A 16,003-nucleotide genomic window follows, 5' to 3' on the forward strand; every position below is an offset into this window, starting at 1 on the left:
GCACCATAATTATCCAGACCTCCAGTTTGCCGGATCAATGCTCCTCTCTCAGCAGGAGAGATCATAGGGATTATTTTCAAGAGACCCCATACATTTTGCAACTGAGCAAACTTGTAGGCTATTTAGCCTATAGATATTTATAAAAGTAAAAGATTGTGTACTGTGTTTCAAATAACAATAATATGAATTAGTTTTTATATTACATTAAATAGTAATAATTATCAGTATTCTATTTTCACACCTTGAGATTTCAGGCGACCCCAATTGAATTCCAAGCGACCCCATGTACGTACATGGTGTCCCAACCGCAATGTTGAAAACCACTGCCATTGAGAGTGCTCCGCAAAGGGCTCAATAGTGGTGGAGCAGCACAATCTGGGTTACACTTTTCTTGACACCAGTGTCATATGTATGACATCACCGCGTCATAAGAGTGTCGTAACACAGTCATGTTTATGTCATAGACATTATGTTAATATCAGAAACATGTAATGACATTCGGTTATAGTAAAGACAGCCCAAACAATGCCAATATTTCATGACCATAAAACATTTATGACATTGATCATTTTTATGACTTGTCATGACACTATTATGACACTATTATGACACTGTCATGTCATGCATCCATCACTGGTGTCAATTGAAGTGTGAGTGAAAAGAGAAGTCCGCGACACTGCTTGTCTATTGTGTATTTAATCGAGCAACGTTTCGACCTTCAGGTCATCATCAGGCAAAGGACTTTGGACTTTGCCTGATGAAGACCTGAAGGTCGAAACGTTGCTCGATTAAATACACAATAGACAAGCAGTGTCGCGGACTTCTCTTTTCACTTGGATTTACTCTCATTGTCCTGCACCTGGCCCATCGGGTGGGATGTGCACACATCTACTCCTCTAAACTTGGTCAATTGAAGTGTGACCACAATCTGTCTGCAGTATCCCAGCCCAGCCTGGGCTGGTCCCGTCCAGCCCCAGACATGCGTCACTGCACATCAACACAGCAACACCCACACCAGGGTCAGCAGACCATGGAGGAACACCCTCATCAATGCATGCACACAGACACAGACATACAGTACAAACCCCCTTGGTACGTACACACACACACACACACACACACACACACACACACACACGCACACGCACACGCACACGCACACGCACACGCACACGCACACGCACACGCACACGCACACGTGATGTGATCACCCAGTCAATACATTCACACACGCAGACAAGCCTATACGCATAGACCCAACCACATGCATACAAACGTACACAAGCAATCGTCCTCTGAAACACATACACATAGCAATTGGGATCCAACTAGCCACACACACGATCAGCCAGTCAATGCCTTGCCACGGCCGTGGGCATTTTGCCAAGGAAGGAATTTGGAATCTTAATACCTAAAGACATTAGCATTGTAACCAGGGTCCCAGACCTCTGTAAATGAAGACCTGTAATGTCATTATGAGGAGAGCTCATTAATCCTGAACTATAAAGCCAATTACTATCACGCTCTCGCAAGCACGCACGCATGCACGCACGCATGCACACACACCCTTTGGGATCTAACCAGTAAGCCATCTACAGCTCGCGCTCGCCAGCTGCCTGAGCCTAGGGGTGTAAATCACAGCCTTCATGACGATACGATACGGTATCGACTTCTTAAATCAGGGATTCTATTTTTTTTCGATACTTAAGAATTCCCCACGATACGATGCGATTCGGTTCGATTCGATTTTTTCTAATTACTTTTCCACTACTATTGTGTTATGGAGCTAGGGCATTGCACAGGGGCCAGCAATTCGATTATTTTCGATTCTTAAGAATACCCCACGATACGATGCGATTCGATTAAATCGTCGGCCGATACTTCCGATACATCGATACATTTCGATTTTATTTACATCCCTACCTGAGCCCTCTAACATTCTCAAGCAGTCTTCTCCTGCTCTTTGGATGCTGCACTGACAAAATCTCTAACATTCTCAAGCAAAATCCAGGCAGGAAATCCAAGTGTTGACACTACAAACTACAAAAGCCGGGGGTGACATTTAACGAGATTAGAGAGTTCGAAAAGCGAAATCTCTTGTTGAAGAAGAACACACTCATACATACAACACCCTCCCTCCTCCACACACCACAAATCTCTCCCCCCTGCCCCCCTCTTTTTTTCACGAGTGCTACACAAGATTCCAAAACAAGGCCGCTTCATCGCCAGTGATTAGAGAGGAGAAACCAACGCATGCAAGTATGGCCCTGGTCTATTTCACGCCACACAACACATCAGCAAACACGTCGGCTCATTAAGAGAAAAGGAGGGCATAATCACAAATCCACCGGCGGTGGCATGCAACCAGGCCGTGATACAGACATGGATGGAGAAGATGAAGAAGTGCCCCAGGCCTGACCGCACTGGGAGTACTGGAACTAAGGGTACAGACAGAGGGTTGAGGAGGGGGTGAGGATTGGAGATTGGGGGGTGGTTGAGGGTTAGTGGGACTTACTATAACTCAAAGTCCAAGTGGGAGTAATGGAACTGGGGGTGCAGAATGCAGATTGAGGATTGGGGGGAGGGGGTATTGGCGATATGGGGGGTTGGAGGGTAGTAGGATTTACTGTAATTCAAAGGCCACGTGATAGTAATGGAACTGGGGGTGTATTGAGGATTGGGGGGGTGGTAGGTGGTGGATGAGTGTTGGAGGGTTAGTAACTCAAAGTGCAAGTGGGAGTACGGAACTGTGGGTGCACACTGAGGATTGAGGAGGGGGTGAGGATTGAGAGAGGGAGCAATGACACTGGGTGATGTGCAGATTGAGGATTTGGCCGGGGGGTGGGGTTATTGGAGATATGGGGGGTTGGAGGTTAGCAGGATTTACAGTACCTCAAAGCCCATGTGGTAGTAATGGAACTAGGGGAGCACATTGAAGATTGGGGGATGGGTATTGGAGGATTTGGGGGGTTGAAGGTTAATAGGATTTACTGTACCTCAAAGCCCAGGCGGTCCTTCTCCTTCCAGAAACAGAAGTGGGTGACCTTCTTGTCCCAGAATTCATCGGGCTTCACGACACACACCAGGGACACCTCTGCCGGAATGACATTCTGAAAAAACAAACAAACATGGCCCAAAACTCTTATAACGGAAAAAATATTCACACTTGCTTGACTTTGTACCTTTATTATTAGTGCAAACTAACACATGTACGAAGACAAGCAAGTGTGCCGTAAACATGTTTTTCTGTTGGATTGGTATTCGTATTAGGATGGAACCTTGGACTTTTGAAAGACCAAAAACTTCTGTTAAATATCTTCAATATTTATTTATTTTCTTCTTTTATCTTGGTCTTATAAGGACTCTACATCAACACACTGTTCCTGTTTTTTACTTGATCTACTATCTGTGTTTGTTTTTGACAGCACTTGAAAAGCGATGGAAAAAAGGGAGTTTGTTCTTGAAAAGAGTTTAAGGGCAACGGAAAATTGGGGAGTTTTTTTTCCACATCAGCATTTTTCAAACGCTCACGTAATTAACAACTTGAGATAAGCACACGATCATTGCCAAATGTCCAAGCATCTACTGTTCTTACAAACCCTTTACACAACAAGCCAAAATTAACCAGGCCAGAAATTCCCCACCAACCAAATCGCCCTGAACTAATTCGTTGGCGGGTCATTGTGGTCGTTTCATTTGTTTTCCTCGTGGCCTTTAAATCCAGCTGTGATTCATCGCGCCGTGTTCTTAACACCCAAACAAAACCAGGGGGGTGGGCAGATTAAAGATTTAGATGTGAAGACCTTTCGATCTCGTCTCTCCCCTCACTCACTCACTCCTTAAACACCATCATTCAATCTGAGCACAGGGAGCGAGCTTGGGCAAGAGGAGAAAGACCACAGACTTAGGAGGGGATCTGCCAAGCCTGCTTGCTCAGCGCTCTCAATCTGCTCTGACAAAATCAGGTCAGGGGCGGCGTGATCTGGTCTAGTCTATACTACGGTCGACTCGACACAAGAGAGAGACTGTGAGTCTACATTGAGAAAGAGTATAAGCGAGCGAGTGAGCCAAAGAGCGAGCGAAAATTCCCCAGAACTTGCCGAGGGAACCCCCTCACTCACGTACAGAGGAAAAAGGAAACGCTAAATGTCAAAGCGAGCAACAACTCCGCAAATCATCCGCGGAGGGAACCGTGCGCTGCGCTGGTAGACTCATTTAATCCCATTTGGAAAATGCACAGATTAAATCACCTCTTCTTAATTGCCTCTTTGACTTTGTCTCCCAGATTTCAGCACGGCCGTTAAAAAGCAAAACTACTTTCCCTCAAACACCACCACCACCAGGCTCGGTAAAGGGTCTAAAAATGGAGAAATAAGGTGAAATACTCCCAGATTTCAGCATGCCCGTTAAAAAGCACAACTACTTTCCCACCACCACCACCACCACCACCACCACCACGAGGCTCGGTAAAGTAAAGGGTCTAAACATGGAGAAATGAGGTGAAATACTCCCAGATTTCAGCATGACCGTTAAAAAGCAAAGCTACTTTCCCTCCACCACCAATCCCACCACCAGGCTCGGTAAAGTAAAGGGTCTAAAAGTGGAGAGATATGAGGTGAAATACTGCCTGTTCCTCCAACAGAGAGCAATAACAAAGAGCAGAGCCAGCCTGGCTCAGGAGAGGGATGAGGGAACAACTCAACTGGGTCAAAGACAAAAGACTTTATTGCAGTTGTTCTGCCCTGTGCCCCATATCCAGTGGTGGACGAAGTACACCAGTTATGTACTTGAGTAAAAGTACAGTTACCTTGCATTGAAAACTACTCAAGTAAAAGTGAAAGTATTCACCTCACTTTTTTACTTGAGTAGAAGTACAAAAGTATCCACCGTCAAAAATACTTAAGTACTAAAAGTAAAAAGTAAAAACTTAAAAATGAAGCTTTTGGTGCAATTTTAATATTTAAGTGTTGTAGGCCTAGTTTGGTCATATCTAATTAAATATCCTCTGATTTGCATAGGCTATACCAACATGTTAGAACTAGGCCACAACAGGCCTCAGAAACACTGTGGAGTAAGTCCATGGATGTTTTAGCATCAGTTCATTTTCACCTCTCTAAACAAATACTGACCCTAATATGCCCAAAAGAACACATGAAAGGGCAATTAATATTAAGAATGATTAGGCTTATATGCCTATTAGAACAATAACCCCCCCCCCCCCCCCCCCCCCCGCAGCCGTAGGCCAGTCCAGTTTAGGCCTACTTATTTGTGACAGCAAGGAGTTAGAGTAGTAGCCAATAAAGTACTTTATGTTTAATTTTTGTTATAATTATGGTTTTGGTAGACCTCTTCTTCTTCTTCTTCTTCTTCTTCTTCTTATTATTATTATTATTATTATCATAATGTAGTGTTTGGTTATGTTAAGGTTGGCTTAGGCCTATGTATGGACAAACAGACTTCTTGCGATTCTAAGCTGGAAACATCTTCATATACTTGTAATGGTCTCTATTTGCTAGATGCCAATAGCCTAGCCTACTTGATACAACTTAATTGGAACACTTATCTGTCTGATCATGAAAAAGCCTTTTGTGCCTGTGCACATCACTGGGCCAATATTTAGTCAAAGCCTACTGACCTGGCTTAAGGGAAAGGATACATGTTGCAAGGACACATGTTGCATGTAGCCTCACTTTGCAACATATGGTGGGCATGGCAAACCTCATGTAATGATACAAACCCTTTACACAAGTCTCTTTTCCATAAAGTTGAAGCAAACCATTTTTTGGGAGTCTATTAGACAAGTAATTGATATCCCCAACTACTTCAGACAATACTGCAATGTATTGAGGGGAAAGAATGCTATCACGGAGTTGTGCGCCTGGATGGTTTGGAATAAGCATGTTTAGGCATCCTGTGCACTTCACTGAAGAAACCAACACACTACAAAAGCAGTAATTATGTGACTCTATTGTAGGCCTAAGCCATAACACAGATATAGTAGCACAATATAGCACAGTAAGTCAAATAAGCAGTAGGGCCTACATTAAGTATCAATTCGCTGATTATTCAGTTCAAACGCGAAGCCTATCTGACAAATTTCGTCTCGTCAGGCGAGTGCAGCCTGCGAGCTAAATCTCTCCCCCCCTCACACAACGAATACGACGTGCAGATTAATACACTCTAACAACGTTATTGTCACCTGCTTTATTGTTTTGCTGTGCTTTCCGCGTGTTACTAGAAAGTACCGTTTCCTACCGTTATTTCAATTCGTCTCGCAAGTCGCAACAGTGGACACATCAGTGGTATTGCTCTGCTCGCTATCCTTCTAAAACTAATTCTTTACAGTAGAGCTTGTTGTCACGTGACACTTTACAACCAATCACAATGGCGAATCTCTGAGTCTGCCAATCGGATTCAGTTTCACTTTCTTCACACAAGCGTGAATCTCAGATTTCATTTGACCAGGGCATTAAAAATGAATTCATTCACCTGCCGTGTATCACCTTAAATAAGAAAAAAAGGAACGAGTAAGGAACGAGTGTTTCTGTAAATGTAACGAAGTGAAAGTACTAAATTTAGCTTTGAAATGTAGTGAAGTAAAAGTATAAAGTCTTACCAAATAAAAATACTTGAGTAAAGTAGGAAAGTATGAAAATGTTACTTAAGTACAGTAACGAATTACATTTACTTCGTTACTGTCCACCACTGCCCTATCTCTAAATGGTGGATGGAAAAAATAGCAATGTACGACTGCCTTTTCTCACCACTGATCACGCACAGCCAGCCACTTATGAGAATCTCTGGAATTAGATGCTCGCTTCAGTTCAAGATCAGGCTGAACCCAAAAAAGCAATTCCATTCATTTTTTCCATCACACCCAGGTTTTGCTATCCAGTGCACAATGTGATTTCTTTAAGTATCCCTCCTCTGACCTGACTGTGAATATTCATGAATTGGACAATTAATTAGCAAAATGGTGGGAGCAGATGCTTCGCTTGCATACTCTCAAGTGGCCACAAGGGAACTAAAAAAAACCTGCAGGCAGCAGGAAGAATCGTCCTCCTTCTGTCAGTCTATATAGCACTCCTCTGACTGTGGCACGGAAGCCTGACAGTGGATCTCTATGGCTCTAGAACACAGGGGTTCCCAAACTTGATCATGACACAGCCCCCTATGCACCAGCACCCCCTCGCAGACCCCACTTTGAAAGCCCCTGCAGTGCACTAGAACGCTGAAGATACTGCACATTCGTACCTGAAATCACAAGAGATTAGTTGTAGGCAGGGTTCTAAACTTACATAAGCCAATCGTCCAAATGCTGGTGAATTTTACGTTTGGCTGGGAGAAAATACCAACTTACTGGCCACTTTGACCTATTAGTTTGTTTGGCTAGTACGATAAACATCTACTGGCCATTTTGGCTGATGATGAGCCCTGGTTGCAGGCAAGTGGACTTATTTTTCAGCCGTCAGGCCCATTTGCCTGCAACTAAAGTTTTCTTAGCAAGATGACCTGGATGAATGGGAATCTTTAAGGACACTGCATGTCCTTACACATCAAAATAACGTGGGTCCTGAGGCAACTCTGCTGTAAAGTCCTGTGTTTTATTTGTGCCACACTCCTTTATTTTAATGTTTAATATGCCCTTTTTCCCTTGAAGAGCCCCTGCACTGCACAACAGACTGAGACCCAAGACAGCGCTCCCCCATCTCTCATTTCAAAAACTGCATGTCCTCACCTGAAGCATCAGTACCACGGTCTTCACCACGTTCCACTGTGACTTCCTCCCATCCACGATGACGGTGAATCCTCGTGCTTTGCACTTCTCACTGGTGATAGAAGACACAATATTACATTACATTACATAACGATTTGCTAACGCTTTTATCCAAAGTGACTTACAAGTATTATTTTCAGGGTATTGGTTACAGTCCCTGGAGCAATGTGGCCTTAGGTGCCTTGCTCAAGGGCACTTCAGTCATGGATGGAGGTGTAGAGAGAGGTCAGGTGAGATTCGAACCTACAAGCCCCAGACTGAAAAAAATAACTGCTGAACTACTAGGCCACGACTGCAAAAGACAAAAGAGTAGTGCAAACAGCGCATGGGGGCAAATGAGCAATTGTTCAATCAAAACGGTTAATGTCACTGGTAAAGATGACACCATACAAAATACCCTTAGAAAATGGCACACTTAAACATGGTCTTTTAAATGATCCAACACATGCTGAATGTAAACAATTAAGGTACAAGTGTTTGGGAGCTGTCTCCAGAATGACGTAGGTGTCAGGCCGCCCCATACCAGTAATCCCTGGAGAGCAGACTGCTGGACAGATTTATGTCCATTTTCAGTTGACTAAGCAAGTGACTCCAACATGGCTAAATATAAGCAAAGGCATCAGCTTCAGCTGCAAGAAGAGACAAATGCGTGGGGGTTGTGTGTACATGCGTGTCAGTGTGTGTGTGTGTGTGTGTGTGTGTGTGTGTGTGTGTGTGTGTGTGTGTGTGTGTGTGTGTGTGTGTGTGTGTGTGTGTGTGTGTGTGTGTGTGTGTTTGTTGGAGTGCATGTCCATTCAGGGGCGTGTCTGGAAGGTCATTTTAGCTTGACTCCTCTATTGAGAGTAGAAATGCTATGAGCTTTGACAGGAAGCCCAAATGCAAAAAGGGTGACCCACTTGGTTTAGCACAGGGGCGGTGGTGTAGGTGCGTGTGTGTGTGTGTGTGTGTGTGTGTGCGCGCGTGTGTGCGCGTGTGTGCGCGTGTGTATGCATGTGTGTGCATGTGTGCGCTAAGTGTGAGCTAAGAGTGTGTGTGTGTGTGTGTTTGAGGAGTGTAGACAGACACACCATCTGAACACACACTCCAACCGGCACCTCTGATTAAAGGCAAACAACATTGCCAAACAACACAAGCCTGGCACAAGCCAAGCAAAAAGAACCCCCGAAAAACAACAGAGAGAAGTCACCACGGAGCGATATTAGAGGCCACAGCACTTATGCCTAATAAGCTCAAACAGTCAGTCTGAGTCAATGGGCACCGGTGGCCAGCAGCATCAATTCAGCTGTCTGCTACTCAAAGGCGGAACAATTGCACACAGGGCCCCAGGACAAGACACTTGTAGAGCTCCCCCCCATACGGCCTGCCAAGGGTCACAATAGGGCCCCTAGCATGAATACGGGAGGTAGGGATGTAAATAAAATCGAAATGTATCGATGTATCGGAAGTATCGGCCGACGAGAATCGAAAAGAATCGAATCGCTGGCCCCTGTGCAATGCCCTAGCTCCATAACACAATAGTAGTGGAAAGTAATGAGAAAAAATCGAATCGAACCGAATCGCATCGCATCGTGGGGAATTCTTAAGTATCGAAAAAAAATCGAATCCCTGATTTAAGAAGTCGATACCGTATCGTATCGTCATGAAGGCTGTGATTTACACCCCTAACGGGAGGGCCCTGGGCCAAGGGGCAAATGCCCTGCTCGCCCTCCCTGTAGCTCTGCCTCTGCTCCTACTCAACAGAACCAGTGGCTAGTAGCATCAATTCAGCTGTCTCCTACTCAACAGAATTAGCCAGCTCAATATAAACAGAACAGAACACAGGGATCCCTGGTGGAGAGCAATCTGTCAGAGCCATTCAAAGAACGAAGAGCGAAGCCAAAAAGTCTTTCAGAGGGCCAGTGAGATCAATAGAGCCATATTTTAATGTCACTCGGATTCAAGTCTCAGAGCGCAGCCCCCGTGCTCCATTTGTTAATACAATCGAAAGGGAGGTCCGGAATGGGGTCTGTGTGTGTGTGTGTGTAGGAGAGAGAAAGAGAAAGACAAATGTGACAGGAGTTCATTTGCTAGCCTACATTATAGAGTAGAGTAGCTTTAGAGTAGAGTAACTTTATTGATCCCCAGGGGGAAATTCATTTATGTAAAATGAAGTGATGCATTTTAATTTGAACAGGATCTGATGGACAGTGTCATATGGGGAAACTACGACATCAAGTGCTGTGGTCAAGCAAAGTGTATTTTACTGCAACGACAACAATGTGCCCTAACCTGGGCATGGCAAGGTGCTAGAGCTTCATCCAAGAATTCTTCTACACGGTGGCATATGGGAGAAAGTTCACCAAGCACTGTGCCCATCAACAAAAATACGAAAGGCCAAAAATCCCCGACATGTCCCATTTGAAATTGGGCAATAAGGATGTAAACCTGAATGGGTCTGGGGGTTAGAAGCTGTAGAAATGTGAGCAAAAGCACAGTCAGCTCTGGGGACATGTTGCGAAACACTAGCTCTGCGTATGCCAACCTGGGGATGCGAAGGAGCTGGTCCAATACAGTTATACTGTACTGTGACTTATGGGACACTTCAAACGAAAACTTTGCCAACCTGGGGGTGCCATGGAGGTGGTCCAATACAGATTTACTGTAGGCTTACTGTGACTTATGGGAGACGGGATGCCATGGAGGTAGTCCAGTACAGATATACTGTACTGTGACTTATGGGACACTTCAATGGGAAAAGGTTCTAACCTGGGGATGCCAAGAAGGTAGTCCAGAGTGGCACTCAGCTCTTCCATGCTGGTCTGCTCGGTGCAGAGCGGGATGGTGAGGATGAGGCCACTGCGCCGGTCCTTGCCTCCTGGAAAAACAACAAGGAGAGAAGGAGGGAGAGAAGGAGGGAGGGAGGGAGCGAGTGAGAGAGACAGAGAGAGAGAGAGGATGAAGAAACACATTAGGAAATATGCACAAGGCCAGCCAGAAGAGACTCAGAGAGTGTGAGAGAGAGAGAGAGAGAGAGAGAGAGAGAGAGAGAGAGAGAGAGAGAGAGAGAGAGAGAGAGAGAGAGAGAGAGAGAGAGAGAGAGAGAGAGAGAGAGAGAGAGAGAAATCCGTGAGAGTGAAAGTGTGTATGAGAGAGGAAAAGAGAGAGAAGGGAAAAACCCTGTCATAACAGCCGGCTCAAACATTCCAGCGAAACCGCGCCAAAGGGAGCGCTCAAAGAAAGCGCTCGAAGAAAAACTTGTCTCACAGACACTCATCGCGAGCCTCATTTCTAGCTCTCACTCTTCCCTCCATTTGGTCTTGGAGAGAGAGAGAGAGAGAGAGAGAGAGAGAGAGAGAGAGAGAGAGAGAGAGAGAGAGAGAGAGAGAGAGAGAGAGAGAGAGAGAGAGAGAGAGAGAGAGAGAGAGAGAGACAAGAGACAGAGAAAGACAAGAGAGAGAGAGAGAGAGAGAGAGAGAGAGAGAGAGAGAGAGAGAGAGAGAGAGAGAGAGAGAGAGAGAGAGAGAGAGACGCAGGCTATTTGGTCTTGAAGAGAGAGAGATAGAGAGAGAGAGAGAGAGAGAGAGAGAGATAGCGCGCGAGAGAGAGATAGAGAGAGAGAGAGAGAGACAGAGACAGAGAGAGAGAGAGACGCAGGCCATTGGCGACAATGGTGATGCTAAATGGGCCGTGTTGTTGCATTCCTCTGGGATAAGGAGACACAGCTTTTGGCGGTGGAGATTCTGGTGACCAAGATGTTAGGCTGGGAGGAGGCCGTTGATTGCCTGCTGTCAGTTTTCACTATGTCAAGTGGAACATACAATCCAATTAAGCTACGACCTCAAATAATCGAGTAGGCTATAGCAGTGTTTACGATGAATATTCAACTTTGTCAGTTTTCACTATGTCAAGTGTAACATACAATCCAATTACGCCACGATTTGACTTTCTGGAAAGAGAGACGTTCAAACATATTTTTGGAACATTTTGTACAAAAACAGCTCAATGACTTGAAAGGGTCATTGAAATGTTTCAACAATAAATAAACAATCCCGGGATCGATAAATCATCTCCCTTCTACTACGTACTATCCAACAGTGATGGGGTAGAAAAGAACAGAAAACTGGACAGCATCCATTGTTTTGCACTGGGCTGCTGCTGATGCTGTTGCTGTCACTGCAGAGAAAAAGTGTCCTTCACAGTGCATGATGAAGTGAGAGAGTCAGCATCTCTAGAGATGTGATGTGGCGTGTGTGTGTGTGTGTGTGTGTGTGTGTGTGTGTGTGTGTGTGTGTGTGTGTGTGTGTGTGTGTGTGTGTGTGTGTGTGTGTGTGTGTGTGTGTGTGTGTGTGTGTGTGTGTGTGTGTGTGTGTGTGTGTGTGACGCAGGAGGACCATGACCTTCACAACAAGACAACAGCATCAGCAGGAAAAGTGCAGCATCCAGCCAGCCTCAGTAAAGGACCGTCCCACAGCACATCAGAGAGTAGCACAGCATGAGTGCAATGCAGGCAGTGCATCGATAACAAGCAAGGGTAGTGAGCGTTCTAATGGTAATCAATTATGATAATCATGTGTTACATAATGTCCAGAGAACAAGGTGTAGAGATCTAACCGTGGTATTGTAGTAATCCAAAACTTTTTAATTACATTACATTGCATTTGGCAGATGCTTTTTAACCAAAGTTACTTACAATTGAGGACATAATCATAGTCAACAACACTAAAATATAAGAAGTGCACAGGAAGTATACAGGAAAACAAGTGCAGATGCTAAGTAGGGTTAGTCTTTAGCATTTTTGTACATCTAAAAAAGTATAATTAGTTTGTGCATTTCACTGGAAGCTGGTTTGTACTCCTAGTTGTTTAGGCTCATTGCAATTTACACGGATTACAATGGAAGAACATAAACTTAAGACAAAAGCTGACAACTTTTTTGCAGAAATGAGGATGCCTGCATGTGCAGCATCAAGGATCACTGGCTACCTTCAACATTCTCTGTGTGTACATTTAAGGAAAATAGGTTATTTACCTGACAAGAAGGCCAATTTCTTCTTGAGAATTGGAAGTATAGTTGTGGCTTCCATGCTGGAGGTGGTCATTGTGTTGCAAGATCTGAAACTGAAGACAGACAGCTGTAAGTTCTAACTCTTCATTATGGCCTGAAAATGCATGTTATGCTACTTCTTAAATTCCTTACAGATCAAAACACTAGCACTTCTCATCTACAACAACTGCAACTACTACTTCTATCACGACAACATACACCATCAACAATGGCAGTTATTTTTTAAATGCCCATTTAAACACAAACCCCAAGTCTGAAAATAAACTTGTAGAGGAACTGGGAGGTGGAATAGAACATTATGTTTTTGACTTAACTTAGCATTTGCTCTGCAGTCTACGCCTTTAAAGTCAGGACCAGTGAGCAAGACCATAAACACTACAGCTGTACAGAGTAACATTTTGCCAGGGGAATAATTCTGTGTAAATGATTCAGTGGATGTGAACTCGAAGGCCTACATTAGCACAGTGATGAATCATTATCTACACCATCTATAAAGGACGATCCTATATACCCATACTCGTCTCTATATGCATTTACATTGGTGACACATGTAGCTTTCGACAATAGTTGAAATCATACAGACCTCCTTTCATAGTATCTTGTTCCTTGCCCACTTATTCTTTCAGCCTCCACATAAACATCACGGTTCTTTCAAACTCATGACCTTTATTCACTATTTCTGTATCTCACCAAAAGCAATTGCTAGGAATAGTCAGAGAGTGGGACCTATTTCCAGGTTGCCACACTGTCATCATGTCAAGTTTATTGACAGACACGCAGGCAAGTTTGCTGAACACACACAAGCACAGTCATTACAACACGCCCACAACAGCAGTGTCACCTACCCTCAGTTTGTTGGAAATGAGAGGAAAATCTCTGCTTTTTGTCTTCACACGTATCTTTCCTTTGCCATGTTCTGCAACAAAAGCAAGCCAAGAAAGACAAGTTTTAGAAAAGAACACAAGACACGCTGACAGAAATGTTGTGTTATCTCTGTGTGTAGTTGAAGTCGTGCACAAAAAGAGGATAAGCCATCAAAGCCGCAGAAGTTGATCGACGTTGATGAGAATCAAGCCAAACTCAATCTGTAGAGTTGGTGATTATGGAAAGGGGGGTGGGGGCACTCTGAAATGCGCAGTACGGTGATTTATTAATCATGGGGGAAGAAGACAGTTCCAGTTAAACTGCTTAGGGTTAAAAAGAAATGCTCGGGTAAGCATTCAATAGTCAGTCACCTAGGCTGCATTTAGATCCTTCTTGCCTTACATTACTTGGTCATATCAATCTCATTCTGTATGTTGAAAGAAGTGGGGGAGAAGACTGGAAAAATACTTCATGGGTTTTCATGGAACATACATCAGCAATAAGTATTGCCCGTTTGGACAGCATGGACGAAGATGCTAGGATTATCCATAGTTATTAAAAACTGTCTCAAAAGCAACCGACCACTGAACTGCCCAAAATTACACATAAGCTGACCCACTGGGATGGAACATCCCTTCAAATCAAACTTTTCCATGGCTATGCTGTAACACACTAAGCAAGCAGTCTCAATTCTCAACCAGCATTTAGTTGGGTTTATAAACAAGAGTGGTACAACATTTCATTTCAATATTTCTCATTCCTACTCTACTCTCCCACCTAAACTGCTAGGACAGCCGAGCCGAGTTGCGCTGTCTGACGTGGTCTTGAATGAACGCGCCACCACTTCCGGTATCATAATATCAATTGCCATAATAATTATGAGGAAACTGCGACTTATCATTGTGTATCTTAAACCCATTTTCACTAGGTATGATTGGTTTGACGGCATAACTTTAACACCAATTACAAGGACAACGTAAATTCCTGACAGTGCCAATGTAGCAGCACCATAACGTTATCGTTTCATACCTAACTCAGCACCATCCCTAAATTTAACCTGGATGACATGTCTATCTTCTGTGCGTTCTGTCACTTTCAAGGTGAACAGTCAGAATGGCAGAGGTGGACACAGAATGCAAAATAAAAATAGTCATCAAGCAAACGCTGCTAAGCGTTAATGATGTCTTTGTTGGGCTACTTTTCAAGGAGAGGCTACTCCCCATAACACATTGGGTGCTTTGCTGCTCCATGATTTAGGCTACAAACCATGCGGATTAGACTTGATTTTATGAATGACCACGAACGTCAGCGACATTTGACTATTCTCTGGGCAGCATGCAGAGTTCACCGATAATTCCGTGAGCTAGCGTGTAAGGTTAGCTGGCGAAGCCAACTGGAAAACTGTTGTTCCTGCCTGGATTCATTGGATCCCTGGCCACAAAACAAAGCCTGCACACGGATCGCCAACCACCTCAACGGCCTACAAAAATAAACGCATTTAACCACAATTATAGGACACAACATAGGACGTCTTCCACGTCGACATCATGAGACAAGACTAAAACAGAGAGTTGAAATAATAAGCCTTACCCATTCACGTATGAATACAGCCAGCAGCACGCGGTTTTCCACTACAACTAACCTCTGTATGCTACAGTAGCATCAGCTAGCATGAGCGTCACACACAGCAAGAGAGGCAGAATGTTACGCTTTTGCAGTGAGTCGACACAATGACCTATTTCTTTGAAGCAAGTGCTGGCAGCATGCTGTTTCTCACTAAAGGAAATGTTATAGCGCGAATGTAACAAAGCCGTCACCTCGTACAAATGCTGCCACTCTTTTAGATGAGGGTATTGGATGTTGGTTGACTTTGCGTCTTGCAGCTGTGCATTTACAGTTGGGATAAGAGTTGAATGGATCCTTAGATATCCTACCGAGATTGCAGCACAAACAGTAATCCCAAGCTGTATTCTTCAGGTCACTTCTTTCAAAAGGCTACCAAATCCCAACAGTGATGAACCAAAGCTATTACCGATAGGGAATTCACGTCAGATAAGTTGCTCACAATGCAATTGTTTTGTTTTGAGTGGGCTGGATCAGGACACCGTAGCCACTCCCAAGTGAGTAGAAAAACTACTGAGCAAAGGAACAGTTGCCCAAGTGGGTGGTGGCCTGGCTGCCTGTCTGACTGGGACCGTTGGGGTCTGCCCACTGCCCAGTGGTCAGACAGCCCATTAGTCCGACAGCCCATAAGTCAGACAATACGCCATAGAGGAGCACGTTCAGAGAAAGACAGACCTAGTATAGTCAGTCAATCTA

At 44.3% G+C, this 16,003-nt stretch overlaps 1 protein-coding gene across 4 annotated transcripts in view; it reads right to left on the minus strand.

Moving 5' to 3' along the window:
• sestd1 (SEC14 and spectrin domains 1) overlaps window positions 1–15,788 on the minus strand; it is a 65,075-nt gene extending 49,287 nt beyond the window's left edge. Inside the window, exons 1-6 of one of the 4 annotated variants that reach the window (XM_063213240.1) lie at window positions 15,619–15,788; window positions 13,666–13,736; window positions 12,785–12,873; window positions 10,523–10,631; window positions 7,739–7,829; window positions 2,997–3,110 (exon numbers count right to left, since the gene is read on the minus strand). In XM_063213240.1, coding sequence (XP_063069310.1) covers window positions 2,997–3,110; window positions 7,739–7,829; window positions 10,523–10,631; window positions 12,785–12,854 — 384 coding nt within the window. In that variant the 5' untranslated portion in view covers window positions 12,855–12,873; window positions 13,666–13,736; window positions 15,619–15,788. Of the gene's footprint in view, window positions 1–2,996; window positions 3,111–7,738; window positions 7,830–10,522; window positions 10,632–12,784; window positions 12,874–13,665; window positions 13,737–15,274; window positions 15,480–15,501 lie in introns of those variants that run through there. The other 3 variants (XM_063213241.1, XM_063213243.1, XM_063213242.1) reach the window with 3 other exon arrangements.
• Window positions 15,789–16,003: the final 215 nt, after the last annotated feature.

The sequence above is a fragment of the Engraulis encrasicolus genome, chromosome 13 (assembly GCF_034702125.1).
Source record: "Engraulis encrasicolus isolate BLACKSEA-1 chromosome 13, IST_EnEncr_1.0, whole genome shotgun sequence".
NCBI classification, from domain to species: Eukaryota; Metazoa; Chordata; class Actinopteri; order Clupeiformes; family Engraulidae; genus Engraulis; species Engraulis encrasicolus.